The sequence below is a fragment of the Morus notabilis genome, unplaced genomic scaffold, assembly GCF_000414095.1.
Source record: "Morus notabilis unplaced genomic scaffold, ASM41409v2 Scaffold1649, whole genome shotgun sequence".
Taxonomy (NCBI): Eukaryota; Viridiplantae; Streptophyta; class Magnoliopsida; order Rosales; family Moraceae; genus Morus; species Morus notabilis.
In genome coordinates, this window is record NW_010356696.1 from 73,166 (window position 1) to 85,185 (window position 12,020).

Sequence of the window (12,020 nt, forward strand, 5' to 3'; positions counted from 1 at the left end):
GTAACCACAAATATTCACCATAATACCGGCTAGTAACCGCAGTATCCACAATGATATTGATAAAAAACCAAAGTCATCTATGGCAATCAAACATGCCACTGTCGATTTTATCACAAGAAGACAGCGTGCGTTTAGTTGGTAAATTCGTACCATGATTTGAATTATAGTTCGTGGTTGGCTATAATATTTTCTCTAACAAAAAATACACGTAAATCGAGAATAATTTTGAATCCATGAACCAAACGTCCACTCCACATAAACTCAAAATACACACGAAAATCACAAAAATCCTAAACCTACAAAACTTCCTTGGTCAAGTTAAAAACTTTCTCTAACATCTCAATTTCGTCTTTGACGATCTCCTTGAACTTTGTTTTCAGGACCACCGTACGAGGGAGAAACAATGGTGAGGGAAGCGGATTTTGCCGCCACGAGATCTTCCCGTGGCATCGTTATGATAAGGAGACATGACTCATTGTGATTTTTGCCACCACGGGACAAAGCAGATATTGCCCTCGCGCAATGTAGTGACGAGCAATGTCATGGATATATCTATGACCTCTCAATTTACAAAATACCCTAAATCCACAAAAAAGATAGTTCCTCTATTCAGTCATGATCTCCAGCGATGTCTCAAGCTTTGTTCTCATTTCAATATTCCTACCTCTTTCTTGTTATTCTTTTTATTCTTGTATTTTGGCATTATAATCATATGGGCGCGTTTGGAATTCGTTCTAAAATGATTTTATTTTTTATATGAAAATGAAAATGAAGATGTTTTCAATCTCAAACATAAATCATTTTTAAAAATACGTTTGATAGTTTTATCAAGAGGTTGTTTTCAATATAAAAAACCCATTAATGTCTCTCTTTCTCTCTCTCTGCTCGAGAGAAGAGAAAACGAAAATAAAAAATGAAAAACAACTAAAAGTCATTTTTCATTTCTCTATCATTTTACACTAAACCAAAAAATCATTTTCATTTCTTTTTTTTTATTTTTATCGCGCCAAACACTGTTTTAAAAATATTTTTATTTTTTCTTACTTGAAAAACGTGAAAAATAAAAACAGAATCAATTCCAAACACGGCCTATGTTTTTATATTTCTCAATACACATAATAATGCAAACATTTGTGCATCTGTCTTGAGACGCATGAGAATATAGGTCCTGGCTGACGCTTTTAATGTTAATGTCTAATAACATTTTTTTTTAAATTTTTATTTGAAGCTAAGAGTTTGAAAGTCGGTAGAATTAAACAACATCCCTCTCATAGTTACCAACAGCAAGTGACTTCTACATATGAGCCGGTACATAGAGAAACGACAAACAAACTCTCCCTCTTAGCATGGAACTAACAAACTCTCTCACTCTCTTTCTCTCTCTCTCTCTCTCTCTCTTAGCATAAGGAAATGCATGACATAACAGCTTTAGTTTGCATAATAATGTGTCATGACATGGCTGATCATCTACTCCACGCCAATCTAGTTGACCATGGACTCAAAAATGAATTGACTGTTTAGTTTGTTGATTTGAGTTTTTAATTCGAGTTGAGATATGACTTTATGTGAGAGTTTTTTATTGTAGTAAAAAAGTTAGATGTGACTATTTTTGAGAATTTTTTTACTATAGCAAAACTCTAATTCTAAACTTAAATCGGTAAAATGAACGGGGTCAAAATTTCTACTATCGAAAATTAGCTATATTGCAATTACGTAGTAGGATACAAAAAATATAAATATCACATCTCTAGCTAGCACACAGTGATGAATCATCATCATATTTAAATCATACCGTTATAAAAGTATGAGTACCTCTATCAACCCAGGGTTAGAATTGAGGATTCTCACAAAAGGTGGTTCCACCGGGCGAAATCTGCTTTTTGTGAGAGTCATGAATTCAACCCATGGGGTTTAGCACTATTTTTCAAATATATATATATATATATATATGTAAACTCTTTGACGTATTTGGAATTGATTTCGTTTTTATTTTTTTTTATTTTTTAAGAAAGAAAAATGAAAACGTTTTTAAAACTACGTTTGGCGCAATAAAGACAAAAAAAGGAAAATGAAAATGATTTTTTGGTTTAGTGTAAAATGAGAGAAATAAAAAATGACTTTTAGTCATTTTTCATTTTTTGTTTTTATTTTCATTTTCTCCTCTCTCGAGCAAAGAGAGAGAGAGAAACATTAATAAATTTTTTATATTGAAAATAATCTCTTAATAAAACTATCAAATGCATTTTTAAAAATGATTTATGTCTGAGTTTGAAAACGTTTTCATTTTATTTTCATACAAAAAATAAAATCATTTTAGAACGAGCTCCAAACGTGCCCTTTAAGTATGACATCTGTATAGTTCGAAAAGTGTAATTTTGCTTTTATTTTTGTGTAAAATTGTTTATATGATGATGTGTGTATAACAATCGGTTTATTTAAGTTTTATACTCAATTATACATGTGTTGGATTATATTTTTTGAATATTACACTATGCAAACTGAGTGTTACACACATAAAAGAACGATGTTACACGGTAATATGAGAAAAGTTACATTTATCAGATTGATCCGGTTGTCAAACTTAAAGACATTTACACACACATAAATATTTAATAAAATTTGATGAAAATCAACGGTTTTAAATTGTGCACTATTGGTAACGTAAAGTTTTCCCTAGCTTTTGTGGCTGGCAAAGGTGTTGACTGAGCTGGACTAGACAGTTTGTGCATGAAAAGTGTTCACACCCATAGAAGACGCAGGGGGTGATTCTTACGTGATCAGCTAATTCAGGAATTATGGTTGAGAGCTTACTAGCTTTGACCAACTCTTATTTATACTTCCTTTGTTTTCTTCTTTTGGGTTTTGTAATTTCATCTTTTTTGCCTACAAAGTCCAACCCATAAATTGAGTCCCACATTAGATGAACACCCATTATTGGAGCTATTCCACAGCAGATACAACACCCACACCTAACATGTATAAGGGAAAAACACATTAAAAATGACACTAATTGTTATAAACGAAAAGTTTACAAATAACCCAATTTTTGAAAATGGGGTTTTCGTGAGGAGAATGGAGGCGTGTTGAGAATTAGATTAGGAGAGACATAGGTCACCATTTCCTCATGACAAATTTCAACACATGACTCATCATCTTTCTTGACCCAATTGGAGAATTAACCAAATGGGTATTTTTCTTTTATTATTAGTTAATTTCGGAATTTGAGCGTGGGGGGATTTAAATTCTAGATCAGACACATTGGAAGCATGTATTTACCATAATTAGGTTGAATTAAGCGCAAACACTTTATAATTTGATATTATCTAAATGATTGTATGATTAACCCGATTTAAATGATTAACAAGCCGGCAGGTTGCACTAATCTTTTTCTTAATAAGAGACTCGATTTGTATTTGGATTCATGGAAAATGTCCCTTTGGCTTGTAGAAGTAAGCATGAAACTCCCCATAATCAAAGCCCAATTACCCAATAAAACGTTTTTAGTGTTGGCAATAAGAAAACATGGATGAAGGCAAGAGGGTTTTCTCTGATTTTGACACTTAACAACAATTCATCTTTGTAATTACTCTGATACATCAAAATGACACATCATAGAAGTGTCCAAGCAATAATTGGCATATTTTAATTGCTTTTACCTATTTTAGTTGGAAATCAAAAATCAAACTACAGTTCACATGATCAATCTAGAGAATAAAAAAATGGAGAAAACATATTATGTAGAAAATATAGAGTATATCTCAAAGTCATATACTTAAAGAATTTCTCAGGAAAATTACAAATCAATTCGTTGATTGCTGGCAATAAACCTTAAAATACATATTGTCAATAAAGGAATACTTAATTACCAAAATATCTACTAATTGAAGACATATATTTCAACTATATTTCTACAAAGATTATTAATTATCATGTAAAACTACTCTCTGGAAAGGCTTTTTTTTTTCTTTTTCTTTTGTTTGCATGACTTGTCTTAAAAGACTCGGTAGAAAGTAGAAGTAGAAAGTAGAAAGTAGAAACTAGAAACTAGAGCTTACATGCACAACTCTTCTCACCTACTATAACGCATTACGCAAGAGTTGGGCACCTAATTTCTTCTATAAAAATGTTGTTTCACAAGAGTTCTTACTAGCTACTTTCTGTAACTAAACCCCATCTTCACCCCCATGTTTTCTCGTCCGGAAGCTCCACTGATGCCGTCGGCAACTCGTCGGTCCTCCTCCGCCTCTGCTGCCGCCGCCACCAACCCCTATTTCCCTTTCTTCAACCCAAACATGGAGCTTGCAGACTTCAATCCCAAACCCCCCGTAAAACCTACTTTAGGTGAGCTTCTAAAGCAAGTTGAAGACGCACAATCCCCAATTTCCTCACATTCTCACAATAGCCATCTTCTTGATATTGGTTTTCCTTACAATTCACTGCCGCCAAGCTCATCCCCTTTTGTTCTTTCCTTTCACAATCTCACCTACAGCGTCAAAGTCCGCACAAAAATAAGTTTTTTCCCGTCGAAAATGGAGGCGGCTCGTGGAAATGAGGAATTCACGGCCGTGGAAAATAATAACAACCGCAACAACACCAAGATCTTGTTGAACAACATCTCCGGCGAGGCAAGAGAAGGCGAGATCATGGCGGTGCTCGGTGCGAGCGGGTCGGGGAAATCGACCCTCATCGACGCCCTAGCCGACCGCATCGCGAAAGAAAGCTTGAAAGGCTCGGTATGCTTGAACGGAGAGGCCTTGGAGTCCAGATTATTGAAGGTGATTTCTGCTTACGTTATGCAAGACGATCTCTTGTTCCCAATGCTCACGGTTGAAGAGACTCTCATGTTCTCGGCAGAGTTTAGGCTCCCTCGTTCGCTCTCCAAGTCAAAAAAGCGGGCGAGGGTTCAAGCTTTGATTGATCAGCTAGGGTTACGAAGCGCGGCAAAGACGGTGATCGGCGATGAAGGGCATAGAGGAGTTTCCGGCGGAGAAAGACGGAGAGTCTCGATCGGAATCGACATAATCCACGACCCGATCCTCCTCTTCCTCGACGAGCCGACGTCAGGGCTCGACTCAACGAGTGCGTTCATGGTGGTGAAGGTACTCCAGAGAATTGCCCAAAGTGGTAGTATCATCATCATGTCGATCCACCAACCGAGCTCCCGAATCCTCAGCTTGTTGGACCGGCTCATCTTCCTCTCTCACGGCCAAACCGTCTATAGCGGTTCGCCGACGAGCCTTCCTATCTTCTTCTCTGAGTTTGGCCACCCGATCCCGGAGAAGGAAAACCGGACGGAATTCGCTCTAGACCTTATTCGAGAGCTCGAGGAAACCCCCGGCGGGACCAGAACCCTAGTCGAGTTCAACAAATCCTGCCAGAAAATTAACAGTAATCGGAGAGATTACTGCAATTCTAATTGCACCGTTAGTCTTAAAGACGCTATAAGTGCGAGCGTTTCCCGAGGCAAATTAGTCTCGGGAGCGCCTCAAAAGGATTCCACTTTTTCATCGTCATCATCATCATCTTCCTCATCATCATTTCAGACATTTGCAAATCCTTTCTGGATGGAGATGGTGGTGATATCCAGACGGTCGATAACCAACTCCCGCCGAATGCCCGAGCTTTTCGGGATTCGGTTAGGGGCGGTGTTGGTCACCGGAGTAATTCTCGCCACCATGTTCTGGAAACTGGACAACTCCCCTAAAGGAGTCCAGGAGCGCCTCGGGTTCTTCGCCTTCGCGATGTCCACCACGTTTTACACGTGCGCCGAGGCCATCCCGGTGTTCCTCCAGGAGCGCTACATCTTCATGAGGGAAACCGCCTACAATGCCTACCGCCGATCCTCCTACGTCCTCGCCCATTCTCTAATCTCCATTCCTTCACTTGTGTTTCTCTCTCTTACCTTCGCGGCAACCACCTTCTGGGCCGTGGGCCTAGCAGGTGGGCTCTCTGGCTTCTTCTTCTTCTTCTTCACCATTCTCGCGGCGTTTTGGGCCGGTAGCTCTTTCGTCACCTTTTTATCCGGCGTGGTAACCCACGTGATGTTGGGATACACCGTCGTCGTAGCGATTTTAGCCTATTTCCTCCTCTTCAGCGGATTCTTCATAAGCCGGGACCGAATCCCAGTCTATTGGCTTTGGTTCCACTATATTTCTCTTGTTAAGTATCCGTATGAGGGCGTTTTGCAAAACGAGTTCGATGATCCCGTGAAATGCTTCATCCGAGGGGTGCAAATCTTTGACAACACGCCCCTCGGGCTGGTGCCGGAGTCGCTAAAGGCACAATTGTTGAAGAGCATGAGCAAGACACTGGGGATGAACATCACCGCCTCGACGTGCGTGACCACCGGAACTGACATACTCCGGCAACAAGGGATAACGGACATCAGCAAGTGGAATTGCCTATGGATCACCGTGGCATGGGGGTTTTTCTTTAGAGTCCTATTCTATTTCACTTTGTTGTTTGGGAGCAAGAACAAGAGGAGGTGATATTGAGAAGGCGGGCCTTGGCACCGTGGTGGGAGCGTTTGTGTTTGTACCTGGGGTCCAGGGTTTGAATTTCGGAGGCGGCCTCTCTTTCAGGAGGTAAGGCCGCGTACATATGGGATTGAGCTTTCCTCCAAGCCTGTCATAGTACAGGAGCCTCTTTGGCACTAGGATCCGCCCTTTTTTTAGTTTCAAATTGTAAGCAATGTGTTTTTTGTTTTTTGTTTTCAGGGTCTAGAATATTACGACCAAAAGTATAATTGTTTTGCATGCATTGTTAATTTATGTGTGTTGTGATTAGAGTACAATGAAAATATTTCACTTCCAAAGATATTAGGACTCATGAGTACCTTTGGTTATGCTGTGAATAAAAGTATTTCGGTTTTGTATGGAATAAGTTGAGAACCAATTTGAAAATGTATGTTAATAATAATAATACCACTAATCCTAAATCTTGGCACTATATTTGCCCGAGCACTTATAAACAACCTCACTCAGGGAGTTTATGCAATAAGGCATCCACTTTTTATGAAGATACTTGGAAACGAGAGAGAGAGAGAGAGAGAGAGAGAGAGAGAGTTTTGAGAGTTTTGAGAGTTTTGAGAGTTTTATGAAGATACTTGGAAGGAATTTTTGCTCTTTGGTCCGTGAGTAGGTAATTTTTAAGGATATTACAATTGCTAGTTGGTTATATCAACTTTATCAACTTTGTCTTTATACCCACTTCAGATTACCCATGTAAATTTGGTAGATCCTGTATTCCTAGACTGATATCTGTTTTTTTTTTTTTTTTTGGTAACTTTTGTTGTTTTCGATTCAAAAGCATGCCATTGAAAATGTTTCTTTAAAGATAACCTAAAGTTTTACTCAAACACACAACAAATGGTAACAAAAGCCATAGTCTAAATTTTTAATTTGATAAAATTATCTTCTAAATTTACTAAAGTATCGTGAATAATACTCTCAAAGACGAGGGCTATTAAATTTTAGACAAGAGTAGTGCTAGAGACACAAATTCTAATCTCAATTTTTTTATACCAATTAACGTGGCGTAGAGTTGTCATCTTTTTTGTTAGTAGATGTAATCACTTATTATTAATTAATTATTAATTGACGTGATAATTTTTTAAACAACTACTAATAAAAGAATGACAAATCAAATACCATATGAGTTGGTATAGAAATTCTAATCGATATTAGAATTGGTATTTCTACCATTATTCATTTTAAGGCATTCGAATTGGCCGGCTATTAATCTTAACCAGCCAATTGGACTAGTTGGAATTGGACTTGGGAAAATTACGGGCTTGTGTAGCTTATAAACTTGAACTTTGGTGGGTGAAAGTTGGACTGATCAACAAGATTCGAGCCCAAGGTTTGGGCTGAAAACTTTTTGTCATGGCCTATGGCATGAAGTCCATTAAGTTTTTGTCATCCCTGATGTGCTACAACATAATATGTATTATTATTGAATTAATTCGTTATTTCATATTTCTTCTTTGATAGGGCTCAGAAAAACATATAGTAACATTGTTGTTTGCTAAATGTACATCAAAATTCAAACATGTGATTTCCCCATATTAGTTTGTTTGTTATATTATATGCTCTCCAAAGTTTCTAGTCTCTCCCAGATATATTGTCGTTTTCCCCTTTTAAAAATCCTATCGTTTGGAACTAGAAATGCCATCTTATCCGTCCCGACTTGGTCCCAAAAGTATTAATTAATAAGCATCTCGATTAAATAATATCTCAATTAATTGATAAATTTTTGTAGTCTTAAATGCATTAATTTATAAAGGATTAACTGTACGAAAAACAACACAAGTCTCTATCTATCACGAGTTCAAGGCGTGATTAAGGGGATCTATTAGCATCAATACTGGAATTGAGAGAATTAATAAGCAAAATGCATGCTTTTTAGTACCTTAAGGTGTGTTTGGTTGGTGGATTCGTATCATAGTTCGGATCATAATTCGTGGTTTGCTACAGTATTTTCTCTCATAAAAAACACACGTAAATTGAGAATGGTTTTGAATCATGATTCTAAATCCATGAACCAAATGTGCACTTAATTTTTTTTTTTTTTTGCCGACTCACGTTTTTCTTTCAACTTACCTCCTGGCTCCTTCCATTTTTCTCATGTATTTCAATATTGTGCTTTGCCTCTCCGAGAGTCAATAATCAATTAATTATACCTCTTTTTATTATAATGTGCATGTTTATACATTAAATATTCAGTTGACTTTGTCACCAAGTGCACTCCCAACTAATCAATTTTTGGTAGCTAGACCTCAACTCATGATAGAGATATTAGTGATTAGATAATATACAAGAAACACAACCAAGCCTTTGTTTTCATATTCTTTTTTTTTTTCCCTTTTTTCCCTTTGTTTTTGGGTTCAATATGGGTAGAAAGGGTACATAATTGTTCATATAATACCAAGCTTCTTGAACCCATTTTCAATCCTGCTTTTGGATTTAACTTATTTATTAAAAACCATAACTTCATTTTTTTTTTTTTGTGTGTGTGCATATAAAGGCCTAAAGTATTGGTCTATAATGGCATTGGCATTAGTTTTCCAATATATTTTCATTTCCACTTATTGATCATAATGGCCTCATGTTTCAATATCATATGTAGCAATAATATCCTCATATGATGTCCTAGTTTTCTTTATTAATCAAACTTATTGAGATTATTAACTTATACTCTAATTAAGTGTTTTTAATGGGAGACATAACAGAAATACTTTCATGATGTTTCATTTTTCTCTTCCTTTTCTTTTCTGCTTTCTTGATGAAATCCAATTATACTGATGGGGCACACCTTTCACCGCCTAGAACCTGCTACGAAGGTTGTAACAGAAAAAGAATACACACACACATATATTCATAAACATATACTAGATAAATAAAAAGTAGATAGTGCGCATGTAATTATCCACAAGTGAAGTGGAAACTACATTATGCACAACTAACACGTGTTAAACTTGAGGACCTTTGTTATATAAATATATATATATATATATATATTTATACACTTTTACTCGAAATTTTTCCAATCTCTTAAAACGAAAGGGTAAAAAGTCTCAAGTTATTGAAATATAAACATTGGTTACTAAAAAGGGTAAGAAGTCACTCAACTTATAAGTTGAGTGATTAATTTGTCAAGATTTATGAACTTAAAATCTTTAAAAAGTCCAATTTTCATTGGTTACTAAAAAAATCAGCTTTCGAAGTTTAAAACCTCGACACCCTATAATTTTCCAATACTAAACTATATGTAAAACTAACAGAATTTAGTGAAGATTTAATTGTACAAATTGCACAGAACGACATATAGTACTAGTTATAAAATATTTTTTTTAGATATATGTACTAGCACAACAAAGGGTTTTCATGTTTTTTCCTCTCTTTATGTAGGAATATTTGAGCCATATTCTAATCCATGCCTAACAGCGCATACAAAGGGGAAAACACAGTCATTACTAATTATACCAAATCATTCTCTCTATATATACAACACATTATAACATTTGATACATATTTCCACTAGACCAAACCTTACAATCTTGGCCCTCCCACTCTCTCTCTCTCTCTCTCTCTCTCTCTCTCTCTCTCTCTTTCTCTCTCTCTCTCTCTCTCTCTCTCTCTCTCTGTATACCTTTTCTTGCAATTTAAGCTTCCTCTGTCCTTTTTCTCTTTCTTTTTTTTTTGGGCATTCCAATTTTTATTTTATTTTTATTTTTTACTTGTCCAACTTGTCCCACTTTATAATAACCCCATATACTCAAAAGGCCCCAAAACTCTTAACCCTCTACAAAGAGAGTCTCAAACTCAAAAACTACATAGAAAAGATCAAGAAGAAGAAGAAGAAAGAAAGAAAGATCAAAATAGTATTATGAGCTCAGTTTGCATATCAAACTGCGTCAACGACGCACGTGACCCGCGCGTGCCGGTGCGCGCCACCTACGTGAACCTCTACAAGTGGCCGGAGTCCGACGCCGAGTTCGTCCGCTCCGTCAGCTCCCACGGCTGCAAGCCCTCCGCCACCACCGGGGCCGCCGTCCGGTTCGGGCACCCGAGGGTGGTGGACAGCATCTCATGCAGGCAAATGTACCTCCGCAGCTACAAGTTCTCAAGGGAAGAAGATCATGATGATCAGAAGAAGAAGAAGAACGCTCAGAAATGCTTTGGCTGCAGAGTTAATCTCAACCCTAAGTTGGCTGATGATGATCATGATCGTGATGATCATGCGGAAAAGGAAAAGAAGAAGAAGAAGAAGAAGTCGTCTAATAGAGGACGTGATAATAATATTTCTAATAAGAAGAACAAGAAGAAGAAGAGGTGTTTGTTTCTTGGGAAAGTGAAGGAGATCTCTTATGCTGCTTTGTTTGGGATTTTTAGAAGGTGTTTGTCTTGCGCCGCCACCGTTGATGTGGTCGATCAACACGACTGATATAGTTTTGCTTGTTCTTTTTTTTTTAATTTATAATTTCTTATATGGGTGTGTGTCTTTTCTTTTTTCTTTTTTTTTTTAATGTTATATATAGAGAAAAAGAGTCATTTAGAAGATATATAGGAAAGGGAAAATATGTTTGCTCTTTGTGAATCTGTATATTTGCATGTGTTTTTGGTTTTAGAAAAATTTTGCTTAAGGTCTCATATTGTTTGTCACTTCTTGTTTATAATTTTGCTTAAGGTCTCATATTGTTTATCACTTCTTGTTTATGTTCTCTTTCTCTTTCTCTCTCTCTCTCTCTCTCTCTCTCTCTCTCTCTCTCTCTCTCTCATTGTGCCCTACACAATATGGTAATTAAGAAAAAAGGTTACGAAAAGAGAAAGCAGGAGCTAGAGACATTTTTGATAACTTGTCCTAATTACTCCTCATTTTGCTTTTTTACTTTTGCTTATTTTTCATCTTCTTTTTTTTTTCCCCCTAAACTAAAAAACAGTATACATCAAATTCGCAAGTTTAGGGAAGATCTTGTTTGATCTTATTGTAAGACCTTATGATCAATAATGCTTTCAAGATTGTCATATTGTTTATGATCAGTTCATGTTTACGGTAAGGAAAGGTACCAAAAGAGAGGAAGAGCAAGAAGCAAAAAAGCCAGTGATTTTTTTTTTCGATAATTCCTTTTCTTTTGTTTATTATTATTATTTTTTTGTATGATGGTTATTTTGGTATTTTAGTCCATGTTATAAGCCTGCAACTGCGAAAAAGGATATCCTTACCCAAATAAAAATTAATGTATTTGACCTATGTATAACCTATAAGTGATCTAATAATCTAAGGCTTTGTTCGCTCTGTTCACTCGTTCGAGTTTATGTGGGAGAAAATACTATAACAGAAAAAAGTTAAATTTAAATTTTTATAAGAAAAAACACTATAACAAAATTTGAGTCGTGATTCGAACTAGCGACACAAATGGAGCCTAATTTTTCTAATATTAGTTTTCAGAAGTAGTAATGCGCACAAAGTAGAAAGTCTTTACGGTTGACGTTAATGAGGGCCGTCCAATTTGGTGGACA

The 12,020-nt window shown here is 36.4% G+C and overlaps 2 protein-coding genes across 2 annotated transcripts; both read left to right on the plus strand.

Moving 5' to 3' along the window:
• The first annotated feature begins 4,156 nt into the window (after nucleotides 1-4,156).
• LOC21389183 (ABC transporter G family member 20) lies at nucleotides 4,157-6,809 on the plus strand. The gene has a single exon (XM_010088457.2). The coding sequence runs from the start codon at nucleotides 4,185-4,187 to the stop codon at nucleotides 6,486-6,488; it is 2,304 nt and encodes a 767-aa protein (XP_010086759.1). The 5' UTR covers nucleotides 4,157-4,184; the 3' UTR covers nucleotides 6,489-6,809.
• A 3,367-nt stretch (nucleotides 6,810-10,176) lies between these two features.
• On the plus strand, nucleotides 10,177-10,944 carry LOC21389184. The gene has a single exon (XM_010088458.2). It carries the CDS (start codon nucleotides 10,387-10,389, stop codon nucleotides 10,942-10,944), a length of 558 nt encoding a protein of 185 aa, XP_010086760.1. The 5' UTR covers nucleotides 10,177-10,386.
• Nucleotides 10,945-12,020: the final 1,076 nt, after the last annotated feature.